Consider the following 17,719-nt stretch of genomic DNA (forward strand, 5'->3'; position numbering starts at 1 on the left):
TGACGTATGCATGCCTTTCACTAATTAAATCAAGCTAATTTTAAAAGGCAAGCCCACAAACCAACCAAATTGATGGGCTTGACATGGTCAGGGTTAAAAGCCCACAGAGAGATTACACCAGGGACGGAGCGCTTTGCGCTCGACCCTAAAAATATTGGCCACTTTTTGTTCTTTTAAGTCTGCAAAAGCCTGCACATGATAGTAAATATGTCTGTAAAGAAAATTGTATATATCATGACTTTTTTTGTCTGTGTTTAATTGGTAGTAATGGATGATTAACGACGCACTAGAAAACATTTAAAAGTGCTTTGTATTTAAAGTTGATGTTTTAAGTATGGACAACGGCTAAGATTTAGTTTATTTTTGTAGGATCGAACAACAAAATACCAGTGGTGCTGGTAGAAAACTGGTCAGGCGGCAACTGTGGCAGCCAAAGCGTGTATCTGCAAGAGTTAATTGCATTTTAAAATAACTTGCCACTCGGTCGCATTAACTACATTTCTCAAGTTAATCTGCCCATAGCGGGTTAATTTACGGAGTCACGGAAATTGAGAAACGTCATGGGGAAGCACCGTTTGGCAAAAGTCATGGAGGAAACAAAAAGCTGATCGGATAAAAGTCACTTTCAGTTTCGCTTCCGTTTCCCGCCTACACAAAGCTTGGTAGTATGTCTCATCTCCGATGGGACTTTCTGGCTGGTGGCTTGGGTGCTGGCACAAACGAGGAGTGAATTACATTTAATAGTAGGAGGTAATTCCCCTTTTAGTGCACGGGGATCCCCGGCGTCTGTTGCCGCTGGATTGAAGCGATCGGTGTGTGCGAGGGACCGAGAGGATTACACTAGCGAACACATGGCTAAGAAGACGCGCGGGAGCTGGCTACTGAATGGCTTCATGATGAGCAATGGTAAATATCAACATATCTATGTGATCTTCATTTTATCTTCTTCTTTGGGAACACAGGTCCGTAACTTAAACATCAGTTTGCCTGAATCGTGTAAAAGATTCCTTTTTGACAAAGGAATGCGTGTTTCTACCTTGTTTTCATTTTAGATATGTATGGGGTGTGTTTACTTCTGCAAACATAGTAATTTCTCTTGCTCCATCAGTTGGAGATACTAAGAACATCCGGGAAAAATTCACGCCACTTTTATGCCTGAATTCACCTAAAAACAGGTGAAAGAGTAGATGCTAAAGTTTGTGGAGAGGCAGGCTCAAGTTTTTTCATCATATGTAGGATTTTGAACAATGTTTTATGAGTTTGAACTAGAAACACATTTTTCAATGAAATCTGCAAATTATGCATCATTATGTGGATTATTTGGCAAGCGTGGCATATCCATAATCGTGCAAAAAAAAAAAAAATACCACAGCCGACATGGCGACTTGCATGCCTTAGCAGAGCCAAAACATTTTCAACTGTTTTAAGCCAGGAAAGCAATTGTAAATCTCTGAAAAAACATTGCCGGGAAATATATTGTTGTTTAAAATGAGAACCCCGCTTATAGCACCTGCAAAGTAGTCTTAATTGGTTGAATTCATTTTTTTCCATATCACACTTCTAGGTGGATTCCTCTGGGCATCTCACCTAAATGTTAAATTCCATTTTTTTGTCACACGTCATTAACTCTCAAAAGTATTGGATCAACGTATAATTTTTAGCCTCCAAAAATGTAGTGGCATTCAAAATTAAAGACGTATAATTTTACTGTTTACTTTTCAAAAAGCTTAACTGAAGCTCTAAACTTTAACTCTAATGCAGTTCAATGCTGTCCATTCTGTTCCCTAACAGTATGGTGGGGCTTGATCCAAGCTGTTATAGAGGTGGTAGTGCAGTGTGGAGAAGATGCAGTGCTGCCCTGTGGTACCCAGAGGCATCCTTTTCACAAATATACCCAGATCACCTGGTATAAAGTAAGTGTTTATTTTAATGAAAGTATTGCATGGAGCACAACATTGTTTTTCTCCGAATGTAGTTTGTTCTGTTATGACTTTAAATGTACTTTGTTTAAAATAAATAGCCTGTTTTATTAGGTCTGGGGTGAGACGACCTTCTGATTTTACTAAAATGATACAAGTATATAATGTACTTCCAGAGGCTACCAGCGAGCCATCTTCATCCATTGGTTCGTTGTTGTTTCATTCACATTCACAGAGAGGGCAGTCGGTGAAACGAAACAAGCATGGGCAAAGCCAAAAGACTGAGAGTCAACACCATAAGTATTGGCATTGCCAAGGGTTATTTCAAGTCTGGGCGTGTGTTACAAAAAGGAGTTTTAAGGAGAAGGTTTTAATGTTTTTATTTTGATAGAAAATGTTACTGAAGACTTTTATTAAAGGGATAGCTATATCTTGTGGGAAATTGAAAATATACGAGAAGTAATTAATGTGTGTGAAAACGTATAAGAATAATCTGCCATGTTCTAAGTGCTTTGCACAGCTTTAATTAACCAGCGGCACTTAGGACACCATGTGAAGCACATCTAAGGTGCCCAGCACTCAGCAGTTCATTTCAGAGTTGGGATATCGCAGTTTCTTACCTACATTTATTTTGGTAATTTAATGTTAGCCTATATGAACTCTTTTGCTGCCAATTTCTAATATGTGTCCCTTGAATGCCTTTAAATGCATCATACAATGCATAGACCATGGTAGTGGTTCTTAAAGTCGTAATTCTTGACCTAGCATCCCTGTTTGAACATTGAATAGTAACATATGCATAAGGCTGCTACCCATATGGTGTATTGCAGCAGCCTGAGAAAGAGTTCACTTCCCCTCCAGAGTATACACATGATGTCCCAGACACTAATGCCTTGCATGATCCTCAGGAAATGTGGTACTGGGGTTTGCACACAGAATTGTGTTACTACTCAGAAAACATTCTGTTGAGGAAGGAAGATGAGTGGGAATACGCTGCTGGAGAAAAAGTAGGTATCTGGTGATTAGGATACAGGAATCTCCTCAAAGGCTGACCCTTTGCACCATAAAGCGTGGTGACTGATTTCATGTAAGTAGTGAGTAGTCTGTACTACCCATAGTACTAAGTCTTCTTCATCCAAGGTTTAGTTTGCTGTCTTGAAAGTCTCACCTCTCACTGGGAATCATTTTAGGATATGGCTCTCAATGGAACCTCCTTTTTTTTTGATAGGTAGCATCTGAGCTGTCATGGCCGCATGACCTGTGAATTGGCTCCACTCCACCTTGAATATTTTACAAATGTAATTTTCTTACACTTGCTGTCATTATCACCTGGAAGACGTTGAGTGGATATCAGGCAGTGTAGACTGTGTGTTGAGGCTGATAAACACTAGTTGCAGGCTTTCAGAGTATAGGAAAGAAGCCCAGACACCTTGGATCCCCTCAGATTGTACCAAACTCTTGGGGAAAATCACCTGTCCCCATATTTAGGTAAATAGGAGTCGTACCTGAATATCTTGGTCACTCAGCCACTGTGTTAGGGCACCTTCATTGAGGGAGGCTGTGTATGTGTGTGCGCCCACCCCCTCTTGACTCCCTCGATGGGTGATAGAAATAATTGGGGACTGGGATGCATTCTCTCTCAGAGGGGCTGGATTTGAGATGCTTTCCTGTTAAGACAGTGCCACTTTCTAACTCATTTATAGAGGCTGAACGTTATATATTCAAAGGGTGAGCACAGGGGAAGTTATAGGTGTAATTATAATTCTACATTTACTCATAAGAAAAGTCACACAAATCTTTCCAGTAAGGCGTCTAACAGGCACACACATGCACAGAAGCGTGAACTTGACTGCGTCTGTGGATCCAGGCCAGCGTCTTCTGTCTGGGCATGTCATTGTTATAGATAAATGTGCACCCTTTCGACATAACGATTCTCTAAATACAAGTCTTTGTCAAGCATACAAACACCGGCCAGCATTTTAACATGTATTTCTAGTTTGTTGGGAACTCATATCTGAAAAGTGATGATCAAATTATTAATCACAGACAAACAATAGATACTGGGAAAGAGAGGCTGGTTTTTAACATTTTATGTCCATGTAAGCCAGGCATATGTGTAAAAAACAGTGATGTCTGTGACTAGATGTTAGAGATTCTCATTCACAAAATCAGGGTCTGTGGAATTTTATGTTAGAAAATGGCACTTAAGATTGCCAGACACAATCCAAATAGATGGACTGTCCTCAGTTATATTTGTACCATGTCATAATTGGACAAAATGACTAACAACAGTCAAAGAGATTGTTTAATTCCAATGTGATATTGATTTGCCACCACACATTTATAGTTATATAGATAAAGTTTACATTTTCAACTAGGTGGTAAAAGGTTGAACTTGTGCAAATGGAATCCATTTGCTAAGGACTTGATAGTCTATGACTTGTGCTACCAATATCAACTATTTGGTTTTACTTTTATTAGCTATGTGCTTATCTCTATGGAAAGTTATTAAAGAACTTGCAAATGAGCTGATTTAGCACCAAACACTGAAACATCTCTGATAAATTGTAGTACAACATGTTTGTTTTTTTGTTTGTGTGTTGGTATAATGTTACATTGGCTACATAGGAAGTTAAAGCCACAAGTGCATAGGAGAGACTGCCAAAAGGGCACAGATCCAGCTTAGATTGTGTGTACTGTGGGAACTCTCACACAGTCCTACAACTTCAGAGCACAAATTTTCCATCAGGGCAGGGAAATGTTTTTGAGATCAGCACTAGTGGATGCTGTATAAACAAAACAAAAAAAAAAATTCCGGCCTTTACAGCCCCTAATGAAATCCTGTGAGAGCTAAGGAGAATTCCAGAAGCCTCTTGTGTGGTTTATAAATTTGCGTATGTGGCACACAATGCCCAAGGAGGCCAGGAGCCTCACGGAAGGAGCAGAATTGCATCGGACGACCCAGGAGTAGTTACACGCCCCTCCCATGAGTCCCATCAATCAACTTTATCTGATAGACTTCTAGCTTCAGATTCCTTACCTTTGAATTTCCCCAAGCGTCATACTGGATCCTGAAACTTTTGCTTGAGCAATACCCCTGTGCGTTCCATCGGGTGGCTCCGTTCAGTTCTGCGTGGCTTTGCCGGCATCGTTGGCACCAGATGTAACATCGCGGTCACCTATATAGGAGCCACCCAGGCGCGCAGACATCAGTTCTTTTCTTTCTAAACCAGTTAGCGCAGATCCGGAGAGAGCTACAGCGCTGTCATTTTTTGACAGGCTTTTTTCCACATTTTGTCAAGTAGTTTTGAAAATGTGTCGAGGCTGTAATTCAGAAAGTAGGATTTAAGCCGTGTGGCACCTGTAACCACACCATGTTGGTTAAAGACCCTCACCTTGTCTGTCTATGGTGTCTCTAGTGCAACCACAACTCAGTCGTGCTCGGAGTGTCGGGCCATGACAACAAAGGATTTGAAGGAGCAGTCCCCAAAGCTGCTTGTGGCCCGGCAGTTGACGCCATCCGACATGACTCCTCATTGGTCACGGTCCCAGTCGAGGAGAAGGTTGCAGGACTGCTCCAGGAGCCCCAAGTCCTCTTCTTCCCACTCGGGGCACTCAGGAAAGCGGCACAAGAAGAAGTCTAAACAGACTTCGTCTCGTCTGTTGGCCGGCACGTCAAGTTTGGAACATCAGCGTTCCAGGCACGGTTCAGCGGAATCAATGCCAGGTCCGACTACGCACCGCCCTCCATTTCTGGTAGCTGGAGCGACCCCCACTCGGGTAAAAGACTTCTGTGAGGCCATGCACCGTGTATTCAAGTGGGCAGACCCCTACAGAGGTCCTTCGGGCCTTGCCGGGTCGGAGGAGGCCCCACCATCAGCGCCAGCCCCATTCTGATCCCAGACAATCTGGAGCTGAAACTGCATCACTTGATGCCTATTCTGGTGCCAAAGGCGCCAATAGGTGCCAGATCATTGTCGGGGTATTATTTTCAACAGCCAGGCATGGGAGAAGATTGGGATAGGTCACTGGACCCTTTAAAACACCAGTTAGAGAGATCTATGGACTGGTATGAGGAACTAGTAGAGGCCTGTGGACTGGACACATCTCCAGATACTGGCTTGCTCTCTCTGTGGCTATGGAGGAGGGAGCTTCCTATGTAATGTTGGTGTGTAGAGCATTGGAGGTCCTCGATCTCGAACTGCCCTCAGTGGCTGTCAAGACTAACCACTTGACGGAAGTGCTTCAGTCTGGGGCTTCCATTTCTGAACCCTACCTGCCCTTTAATGAATCACCTAATGACATCCTGCTGGGAACTTGGTCCAAGCCCAACACAGGGGCTCTTGTAAATAGGACGATTGCCATCCGCCATTGCCCTGCAATGGGTGACCCTAGTTTCCTCAGCCAACACCCCACCGCTGAGAGCTTGGTAGTCCAAGCCTCAACTTCCCAGGGTGAGTTCCCTTCTATTCCCCCAGACAGGGAATCCAAGAGACTGGACCAGCTTATCGGGCCATTTCTCGCACACCTTCTAGGGTATGGTTGTGCAAGTGCTTGCAATGGTCCCAGAAGAGAACAGGGCCATCCTTTCCCAAGAAGTGAAAGACAAGAGAGATGTGGCAAAGGTCAAAAGAAGTTGTGACCTTGATATGACTGACTCGCTGGGCAGATCGGTTTCATCAAGGGCGGCCTTACGGCACTACACCTGGCTGAGAACAACTGGCTTTTCGAGGATGTCCAGGCAAACTTTATGGACATGCACTTCATCGGGACTCGCTTGCTTTTCAAGAAGGCAGACTCGGCACTGAAGCGCTTTAAGGACTCTCGGGCTACGTCCAAGTCTTTGAGTCTCTTGGTGATCACTCGTCCACCGTCTGCCGCTTTTGTGGCCACAGAAGGGGGCGTAGCCTTTTGCCAGCCACCGTTCTGTGCAATCTCCAAGCTATGCGAGGATGTGGGCACAGTGTCTTCAGACTTAGAGGGTCTGGAAGCCAGAAGTCAGCCGCCACCCATCCCTCACCAGCGGCCCCCTCCAAGTCCTCCTAGTTTGATTCTGCAGGACCATGCTTGTCCAGTTGAAGGGAGAATTCAATATCATTTCTTCCACTTGCAGTTCATTACATCGGACGGTTGGGTTCTGCATATCATTCAGAAGGGCTGCACCGTGCATTTCCAATTCCTTCCTTCCCCAATAACGCTAACATACAAAGGACTGGCGGAGAATCATTTGTCTCTGCTCCAAGAGGAAGTTACAGCTCTATTGGCCAATGAAGCTATGGAAAGGGTCCCAATATTATAAGTAGGCAGTGGTTGTTATTCCCACTACTTTCTGAAACCCAAAAAACCCAAGGGTCTTTACCCTATTCTAGACCTATGTACCGTCAATCTCTTCCTCTGGAAGGAGAAGTTCAAGATGCTCACATTGGCTCAGGTCTTGTCTGCCCTAGACTAAGAAGACTGGTTGGTTGCGTTGGACTTACAGAATGCGTATTTTCACATTCCTTTCCTCCCTGTTCATAGGCATTATCTGCGGTTCAAGGTAGGCCATGAGCACTTTCAGTTCACTGTGCTCCCATTTGGCCTTACCAGCACTCCTGGTGTGTTCACCAAGGTGATCGCAGTGGTTGCATCTCATCTGCGCAAGTTAGGGGTGTCAGTCTACCCCTACCTCGATGACTGGCTGTTGAAAGCTGCCACGCTCCAGACTGTCTTCTCCTACCTCCAGTCCATGGCAGATCTTCTGCATTTACTGGGGTTCACTATAACTGTGCCAAAGTGACACTTGACTCCCTCTCAAATTCTCTCTTTTTTACCGGAGACTTTCTGGACACCGTGCAGTTTTGGGCTTATCCTTCAGAGCAGCGAGTCCAGGATATTCAGATTATTAGACCGATATTTCGGCCTTTATCCTAGGCTTCGATGAGTCTGACTCGGAGGCTGTTGGGCTTCCTGGCCTCCTGCATCCTGCTGGTAAATCATACTAGATGGCATATGCTGGCTTTGCAGTGGGAACCGAAGTTTCAGTGGACGCAGCATCAAGGAAATCTCTCTGACATGGTCCAGATCTCAGAGGGAACTGCAAAGGACCTGCAGTGATGGATTACATACCGCGATTAGGCCAAAGGCAGACTCCTCTCCCGTCCCCAATCAGACCTCACAGTATTGACAGATTTGTCACTTCTGGGATGGCAATGCCATCTAGGAGAGGTGGAGATCAGGGGACTCTGGTCTCTGGCAGAATCCGGACTCCAGATCATCCTGCTGGAGCCGCAGGCGATCCAGCTAGCATTGACAGCATTTCTTCCCTCTATCAAGGGGAAGTTAGTACAGGTGTTCATGGACAACACCATCTTCATGTGGTACTTCAATAAGCTGGGCATAGTAGGGTCATGGATCCTTTCTCAAGAGGCCTTGTGACTCTGGACATGGCTGGAACAGCAAGGCATAACCCTGGTGGTTCAACAGGGAAGACAAACTCAGTAGTCCATACCTAGCTGATCACAAATGGCATCTCTATATGGAGGTGGCGCAAATACTCTTTCAGCAGTGGGGAGAGCCTTGGTTAGATATGTTTGCCTCCGAAGAGAACACGCAATGTCAGCAGTATTGCGGATTGGAGTTTCTAAGCCGGCAATTCCTTGGCAGCGCTTTTCGTCATGAGTGGAGCTCAGGCCTTCTGTGCGCCTTTTCGCCCATTCCACTCCCGCCCTGAGTTCTCAAGAAGATAAAGAACAACTGGGCCCAAGTGACTCTTGTGGCTACAGAGTAGGCACGAAGAGTCTGGTATCCTGAGCTTCTGAAAATAAGCATTGATCCTCTGATCAGGCTGCCTCTTCGGGAGGATCTTCTGTCGCAGCAGCAGGGGAGGGTTCTCCACCCAAACCTGTCAACTCTAGGCCTTCATGCATGGAGATTGAGAATTGACAGTTGACAGCCTTTGACCTTCCTCCCGAAGTCTTTAATGCTATTCTGGCAGCCAGGCATTCCTCCACAAAAATGGTCTATGCCTGCCGCTGACAAAAATGTGTTAAATATTGTACAGAGAAATCTTTAGATCATCTTTCTGCTTCTCTCTCTGATGTTTTCCATTTCACTCTTAAAGGCTAACTGTCTGCTCTAACTGCTTTTCTGTGGCTGTCTGACTAACCCTCTTTATTTAAAATAGGTTTCTTAAAGGGCTTGTACATGTGTTTCCTCCTTTGCCTTTCATTATGCCTCAGTGGGACCTGAACTTGGCTCTTACCTTTCAGATGTGTGCTCCATTTGTGCCATTTCATAACTGTTCCCTCAGGCTGCTCACCATCAAAACAGCCTTTCTCGTGGCCATAACATCTGCCCGGAGGGTGAGTGAGCTGCAGGTCTTGTCATACAAGCCTCCATATCTCTCAGTGTTTCCTGATAAAGTGGTGCTTCGTACCTGTGCCTCCAGTCTCCCAAAGGTGGCAACCTCATTTAATTTGGGACAGACTGTCACCCTACCCACCTTCTTTTCTCCCCCACATCCCTCTAAGGAAGAGAAGCGACTCCACCGGCTGGACTCAAAAAGAGCGTTGTTGTTCTACCTTGAGCCCACAAAAGAAATCCGGGTGGACAACCAACTCTCTGTGGGATATGTGGGAGCAAAGAAAGATCAGGCAGTACAGAAACAACCATTTTGTGCTGGGTTATTTTCTGTATACGCACTGGCCAAAAAGCAGCCTCCCAAGGTCTTGAGGACCCATTCCACCAGGGTTAAAATCACTGCATTAGCACACGGTGTTCGGTCCTGGATATTTGTCAGGCAGCAATGTCATCATCATTGCACACATTTGTGAAACACTACTGCCTAGACAGCCAGGTCCGCAGAGATAGGTGTTTTGCCTGTTCGGTCCTGCAGGACTTCCTAGTGTAGAAAATGTGTTCACAGCCCACTGCCAGGATGGTACGGCCTGGGTATCACTTCAAAGGTATGGAATCTGCAACTAGAAGTCTCTATCAGATGAAATTACTTACCTTCGGTAATGCATTATCGGGTAAAGTCTATGGGCCACATTACGAATCTGGTGGTGAACAGACTGCCAGACCTGCGGTTGCGGTCATGACTTCAGCCAGTTTGGCGATCAGACTGCCAAAAGACCGCCGTCTCTGCCGGGAACAATGTTCCCGATGGGCTGAAGGCAGTGCAGGTTGGAATCAACCAGGGCGGCACCGAACTCAGCACCTCCCTGCTGATTACAACCTGGTTGTCCGCCAGCCTTTTCATGGTGGGTAGGTAGCCAGTAAGGCAGCAACCTCCCCGTCGGATGTTCGAAAGACTGGTCTTCCCATCCGACAAACTCTTAATCAGCTCCATATATCTATATATCTAACTGCAGAATGCTTATCCTGACCCATGCCCCCCCGCTCTGTGGACTAATTTGCTAGCTCAGGGTGATCCCTTCCAGGGTCCTAGATTGGACACACAGTTGTCAGTTAATTTCATGGCTATGCGCTTCTAGCATGGAAAGTCATGAAGAAAGTAACTGATGTAGGTGCACATTACATCCGACGCCGCTGACGCCGCCCCACAGAACCAAATGGAGCGACCCGGCAGCACGCGCAGTTGCTTTGCTCAAGCAAAAGTTTACAGATCCAGTTTGACACCTGGGGAAATTTAAAGGTAAGGAATCTGCACCTAGATGTGGTCTCTGCCAGATAATGTGGAAACCAAAGGTAAGTAAATCTACCGGACCCAACAGAGAGTGACCCCAGGAGAAAGTTTTCTGTGCTTCAAAAACTTCTGGAGCTGAAGCTTTTATTTCCAAAGCTTTGGCATGCATGAATATTTGTTATGTCCAATGCTATCATTATGTACCCTGCTTAAGGCATAAACAAGACTCCTTAATGAAGTATTTAATGTCTTGTATTGGTAATATTATTGGATTTTTAAATTGCACCAACACCACCTGAGTTGTTTAGCACAAACAACAGAAAGAGGAATAACAACTAAATGGAATAAGAGAGTAAGAATAAATGTAGTGCTTGTCTAAAGGTTAAATTGTTGTCTAACTACCTAATCACCAGCAGGAGAGTGTTCCAGAGTTTTTGGTGCAAGGTATTGAAAGTAACAGCTGTCTTGATGGGATATTTTCACTTGAGGCACATTGAGCAAAATGTGTTGTGACATTCTGAAGGAACATCTAAGAGTGAAGGGCAAAGAGTACTTTGACAAAAAAGAGCCCAGCTCATAGAAGAGTAAATTTAGTCCTCTAACCCAGGTGTAAATCTTGTTGCCATTGATCAAGAGCATTGGATTCTTTCAGAAATCTGGTGAGTACATTTTTGCACAGGTTTGCTAAGCGCTGGTAGTCATGTTTTAGGCCAATAATTAACAAGATTGTCAGGTCTGAGCCTCTCTTTTTCAGAAGAGGAGAGACCTCACCAACTTTCCACCCATCAGGTACAAAGCCATTTGCTAGACTAGCTTTAGACAACCTTGTGATGTTACTATTTAGGCAAGGAAACAGTTTACGGAATTCACTGCTGGATACAAATTGAGGAGAGATCCCAATTTGGCTTTGTAAGGAGTTCCAGGGATTCGAGTAAAATAATTCTTATTAGCTTTCACTATATTTTAATCTGCGGAGTCTTCTTATGGTAAAATATAAAGAAAATAAAAAATGTATACAGAAAAATAAAAAATGTATTTAACTCAAAAATAACTATTAAAATATATGCATAATAAATACAAATGTAAATTTATTTTATATGTTTATTTTATATGTAGAACAAAATAAAAAATGCTACAGCACCATAAGAAATCGGGTTACTGGTTGAGGGGGATTAAACCCTACTCAAGCAGCAACACAATCCTTGTCAGGGTGAAATCACAAACAAACCCTAAATTAACCTTGCTCAACCTTCTGGTAGCTTGGCACAGAGTAGTCAGGCTTAACTTAGAGGCAAGGTGTAAACTGTTCATGTAGCACTTCAAACAGTAACAAAGTGAATACAGAGTACAAGAAAAAATCCTTATCACTTTAGAAAGTTAGAGTAGACCGCAGGCCAGCTACAGGGTCCCAGTTAGGCCCAATGAACAAGAGTAACTTAAATCCTGGTTGCGAAGTACAAAGAGTGCCCCCTGTACTGGAATCAGATTGTCTGGGGGTCACAATAGATTAGTGTCAAATCTCATTGTGAGAGTGCTCAGCAAGTGCCTTTGTGATGTGCAAGTGTGCTATGAAAGCTCTTCCCCCTTGTTAACTTAGAGTGGCCCATTCTGCCTACACATAGCTTCCATTTGTCTCATTCTCTGGGAGCAATACACAAAAACCAACTGCCAGCTACACTGAGTCATGTGACTGAGGATACAGCAGTAGACACCAAATGATTGGGACAAGAAAATGTAATCTTTCGAACAGTGGCGTTTGCAGAATTGTGATTGAAAATGTGACTTTGCCATTAAAGAGGGCTTTTAAATATGATTTTGTAGACACCAAACTCAAACTGTTTCCCTTCTCTCATTTGGAAGTTACAGCCTATTAAATGTAAATGTAACACCAATGTTATCCTATGGGACAGGTAGGCCTTGCAGTTGTGATAGATTTAGGAGTTTTTCACTACCAAGACATGTTCAGCTTTTTTAATGCACTGCACCCTGCACTCTGGGCTGTCCTGGGCCTACCCTAGTGGTGACTTACATGTATTAAAAAGGAAGGTTTGGTCCTGGCAATATGTTTATTTTCCCAGTTCGAAATGCAGTTTAAACCTGGATACACAGGCTGCAATGGCAGGCCTGAGACATGTTTAGAAGGACTACTAAAGTGAGTGGCACCATCAGTGCTGTAGGCCCACTATTAGCATTTGATTTACAAGCCCTTGGTACGTGTGATACTACTCTACTGGGGATTTATAAGTAAATTAAATGTGCCAATTGGGTAGAAGCCAATACCACCATGTTTTATGGAGAGAGCACAAGCACTTCAGCACTGGTTAGCAGTGGTGAAGTGTGCAGATTCTAAGGCCAGCAAAAAATGAGATCAGCAAAAATAGGAGGGGTGAAGGCAAAACGTTTGTAGGAAGACCATCCTAAGGCTGACAGGTCCAACAAACTTTATTAACTTAATTTTGAAATACATCTTTAATTAATCAAAATAAATTATGTTAACATTATTTTTCTGAAGATTAAAGTAAAAAATTAAATCCCACCTAAAGAAAACATGTTTTTATTATGCATTAAAAATTATTAAATGTGATATATAGAATTAACTAAATTTAATTTAGTTTCATTTTAATAAAATTATTGTTCAATTAATATTTAAATTCACAATGGGATATTATTATTTTTTATTAAATAATAAATATGTACAATTTTCATATCTTTTATATGTATTCGTATTTTAACTATTTCAAATAATGTAATTTAAATTAATATTATTTCTTATGGGGTTTTATTTTAACTTCTTACTTCCATTATTTTTATAGAAGGATGTGGCAGTACTAGTGGTTAGCCATGTGTGGTGCTGGACTTACTACTGTTTTGTTTTAGTAGTAACTTACACTTGGATTTGTGAATAGCCAAAAATAGTAAACTTACTCGAAAGTGTAAATTACTCAAAAGGTAGTTACTTCTCATGGTTTCATTCCCTCAGTATATTTAAAAGAAGAACTGAGTTGCTGAGGATATACCCATTATTTGAACACCCAGACATCGCTATATGGGCACTATTGTTATTGTTAACTTTTGAGACCAGCAAAAATGTGCATGAAAACCAATACACTGCAATATTATGCCGTTCGTTTGCCAAGATCCCACTGTGTACCTGCCCAGGTGTTACACTAAAGACACATCTTCTCATGAACAGCTACCCCGAGCAGGGTAGAGAAGCAAATAAAATAGTAGCACCAGGGTAGGCTCCGATGCCATGCGAGCAGTGGTTAAGGTGGGGTTGCCCCCAGATAAAGACTAGTTCCATCACACGAAAGGACCCCAAATTAGAAGCCTCGTGTGGCAAGCATTCAGCTTCAGCACACTGTGTTAGCAGGATTTAATTTCTCTCTGAATGAACAAGGTTTTAAACAGTCTCTGTTTTCTGTTGGTTTATGTACTCCACCCCCCCCCCTCCAACCACAAAGATATTTCAGTCTGTTTTGAGATTTTTACATTCTCAAAGTAAATACATTGTAACCTTGCAAAAAAAGCTAGTGTTTTGGTATTTTTTGGGACAGACATTAAATGTGCCCATCACTAAAATAGGGGGATCAGCAAACCAGCGCTGAACCGCATGACAGAGCTGTGAAGGCAAATGTTTTGTACCAGAGAAAGTGCAGATTCAAATTTTAAAGCTGTACAATCACGCTTCCCAGAATCACATACATGGTGCCGGAAGGAGCTGTTTCTTTAGCCTCCTCCACCCTCCTTCTACCTTAAAATTAGGCACCTTGTATCTCTCTCTAATTGTGCGTGAGGGCTGTGCAGGGGACAGAGGACTGCCACAGGAGGGTGGGACATCACTGTGCCTACTTAGGCCTGGTCTCCTGCAGTCTTTTTCTCCTGGCTGTGTGTTTACAGGAGACGGGGCTGCAGGCCCAAGATGTCTGTTTTAGATTCATATGTAGGTATTCTGTTTCCAGGGTTTAATGCTTGATGATGTGCAAAGTGTATGAGGGGCCTCCCATTTAGGGGGTCTAGGATTCTAATAAGGGAATATTTTGAACATTGTGACATTTCCTTGTCTTGCGCCCCCTGTAGTTTGGAAGTCCCATTGGAGTGTGTCCCTATAGGCATTTCCACATGCTAGCTTGTACATATTTTTTAGTTTGGGATTAGAATTTTTAATTTATGTGCAATAAAGTACTGACCGAGCAGCGATTGATTAAGTGTTGTTTATCGCATTTCCTGCTACATTCTGAATCTCTAGTCCACAGTACCTCCAAGTAACCCTTGAACTGCTGTGGCTTGCCACCATGACATTGCGGTTCTGTAGTATGTGGACCAAAGCCAAAAATCAGTTTGTTACAGTTCGGACCTGATAACTTGTGACTGCCATAGAATCCTCCAACTATAATTTCACACACATTTGACAAAACAATGCCCCGATTTGGGATCCGTCCAGGACAATTTTGTATATGGGCTCAAATGGCTGCGATGCATGCAAGAATGGTTCCCTCGTAAACCACGTAGAGGGCATGTGCTTGTGCTTATACCAGGTTTCGTGACACACAATAACCGTTTTTGGATAGGGTCTATCTTGTCTTTTTTTTACTTTTTTAGTGAATAAGAACAACCCTGGATGAACAGATGGCTGTCCAAACTGCCCTGCTAGAGGCGCAGATATTTTACATATGAAATTGTGCTCTGTGGTGAAGCAGTGCCGGATTAAACCCTGCGGAGGCCCCTAGGCAGTTCAAATTTCGGGCCCCACCCTCGCAAATTATCTCCGAATAAGTTTTTAATTTTACCAACTAACAATTTTAATAAACCAATTTTATTTCCCCAAACTAAACATTATACGTGCATAGTTTGCACCGATTTTTTACAAACTGACAGCTGACAGATTAGCTTTAAAGAGACAAACTATTATGTGAATCTGATATATAGTGTTTATGTTCTTTAAGGTGTTAATGGGTCAACGGGTACATTCCATTAATACTCAATTTTCTCTATAGAGTCTTTATTATAAAGGTTTCGTTTCTTTGAGTTGATTCGGTTTTTTTCTATGTGGTGGAAACAAGAAAGCTTTATTTGTAATTTTCTTTCAAGATCAAATCAATATTATTCTGATCCATTGTTGCTTGCCCCTAAAAGGAAGGGGGTCCATAGGCCGGTGCCTACTTTGCCTATTTGGTAATCTGGCACTGTGGCGATGGAGTGCTGGAATAGATTCTTGGCTCGACTGTGGTAAGCAGCAGGGTGGAACACTAACACTGAAACACTGTATGTTAGGGCTGCACCTGAGATCCAAGAAGGGTATTACCAGATATAGTACATTGCTTCTTGGGAGGAGATGAACACTTCCTACAAAATAGGGTCCATCTTTTGACTGCTGGATGCAAGATATGATTCATTGGTTTTGGACAGAGGAACTCCGTATGGTAAATAAGAGGACGGATGAGAAGGTCACTGAAGACCTGAGAAATTGGAGGGAAATTACTGAAAAATTAATAAATTATTGCATCGGCTTCACCCTGTGGTACACCTCTTTACAGGCATAAAATAATATGATGTTACACTTGTATTGTACAGCAAACCCGACCCCACACACCAAAACTATTCTAATGTGTCATTCTTTCTAGTAACGTCAAGTACTGACTGCTGACATGTAACCTCAATCAATTTGTCTACCGACGTATTTTGTTGGTATTGTTTGTGTTGATATAAAACCACCTGTTTAAAAAAAATAAAAACATCTTGCATTTAATCCGAATATATTTTTACCGGATCTGAGTGTACAACAATAAAATGAACAGTTGCTTTCTTGGTACTTTGATTAAGTGACCATCAGTTGTATATTGTTATTTTGTAGGTCAGTAAAAACATGGAAAATATGAACGTGATTATAAGGAAAAATCTACAGACTGGTGCGATCTTTACTGAAGAGGACCAACAGCTCATGCACGTTTTAAACGACACGCACTGGTCTTTGAGGCTCAAGAACACCACCTCTAAGGACAGTGGGATCTATTGCTGCTACCTGAGGGCACCGCTAGGGGAAATAAACCAAAAAACAACAATCGAATTAAAAGTTACTGGTAATGGTCATTTTAATGCTAAACTGTACATCTTTTGAAGAATTGTTTGGCTCTACAAACTGCATGAGCACTCAGGTTCTTGCTATTCATGACAGCTAAAAGTTATGTTGAAATAAGAATGATTGGAGGCTTTTTATTTGGCCAAGCCGAAGCATAAGTCTGCTTAGAGTAGAGGGAAGCACTAGGTTTACATCACTGAAGCATCAGCTGGTGTAATTTTCTGATGTGGTAGCCTGCTTGCCAAGGGACTGCCTGTCACAGTGATGGTTGCTCTCACCCTATTGTGGGCGGGGTAATCATCACTAATTTTCTCGCCTGTGTCAGCTTTGTTTCACATGGTGGACACTGGGAGGGAAAATTGCCCCCATCATTCAGGTAGAAAAATTACTGCGCATCAGGCCGCTTGGCCTTGCCTCCGCTATGGAATCCACAACACTGGCGGATCGCAGACTGCCCGCCAGTCTAAATTAGGTGCTTGGTTCTAGAAATGTCTTTGTTGAGAGCTGCTTGAATTCTACTGAAAGTGACCCTCCTCTTGTGGAATATGCACTTTGTTGGAAAAAGAAATAGCACTCTGAAAGTAATGCTCCAAAATGTTCAATGACTTTGTAAAAAAAAAATGCCCTCCTGTTTGTAATTATGTTCAATGATACCAGTGTAATAAGTATAGCAACTCATTCAATACACAAGAATGCAGGATTGTTAACCTTATAAAATTAAAAAAACGTATTTTGATACTTGTGAAGCATGTTGCATTGAGCTGTCATCCAAGTTTTAAAAATGCTACTTGGGATTTCTTTTTTAAAAAGCTAGGTTAATTACAAAAATCATTCCAAATTGCAATTTTCTTTACCAATTTTTCTTTACTTATTACATCAGCATTGTGTGAATTGTAGCTGCGTCACATATTAACTCAACGTGACTATGGGGCTGAAAGAAAAGGAACCATGGAGAAGTGATGCCAAACTTAGTAATCAGTTGTCTTCAACTCTATTTCTGCACTTTGTATAGTACTGCAGTGTACAAAGTAATGCAAATGGTAGCGATAGAGGAATGGGGGTAGATATGTAAACCAGTGCAACAGCGGCATG

The 17,719-nt window shown here is 42.7% G+C and overlaps 1 protein-coding gene across 2 annotated transcripts in view; it reads left to right on the plus strand.

The window, feature by feature from the left end:
- Positions 1 to 611: 611 nt before the first annotated feature.
- CD83 (CD83 molecule) overlaps positions 612 to 17,719 on the plus strand; it is a 59,897-nt gene continuing 42,789 nt past the window's right edge. Inside the window, exons 1-3 of one of the 2 annotated variants that reach the window (XM_069218224.1) lie at positions 612 to 906; positions 1,792 to 1,913; positions 16,403 to 16,628. In XM_069218224.1, the coding sequence (XP_069074325.1) occupies positions 852 to 906; positions 1,792 to 1,913; positions 16,403 to 16,628 (403 nt within the window). In that variant the 5' untranslated portion in view covers positions 612 to 851. The remainder of the gene's footprint in view (positions 907 to 1,791; positions 1,914 to 16,402; positions 16,629 to 17,719) is intronic. The other variant, XM_069218217.1, reaches the window with a different exon arrangement.

The sequence above is a fragment of the Pleurodeles waltl genome, chromosome 2_1 (assembly GCF_031143425.1).
Source record: "Pleurodeles waltl isolate 20211129_DDA chromosome 2_1, aPleWal1.hap1.20221129, whole genome shotgun sequence".
NCBI classification, from domain to species: domain Eukaryota; kingdom Metazoa; phylum Chordata; class Amphibia; order Caudata; family Salamandridae; genus Pleurodeles; species Pleurodeles waltl.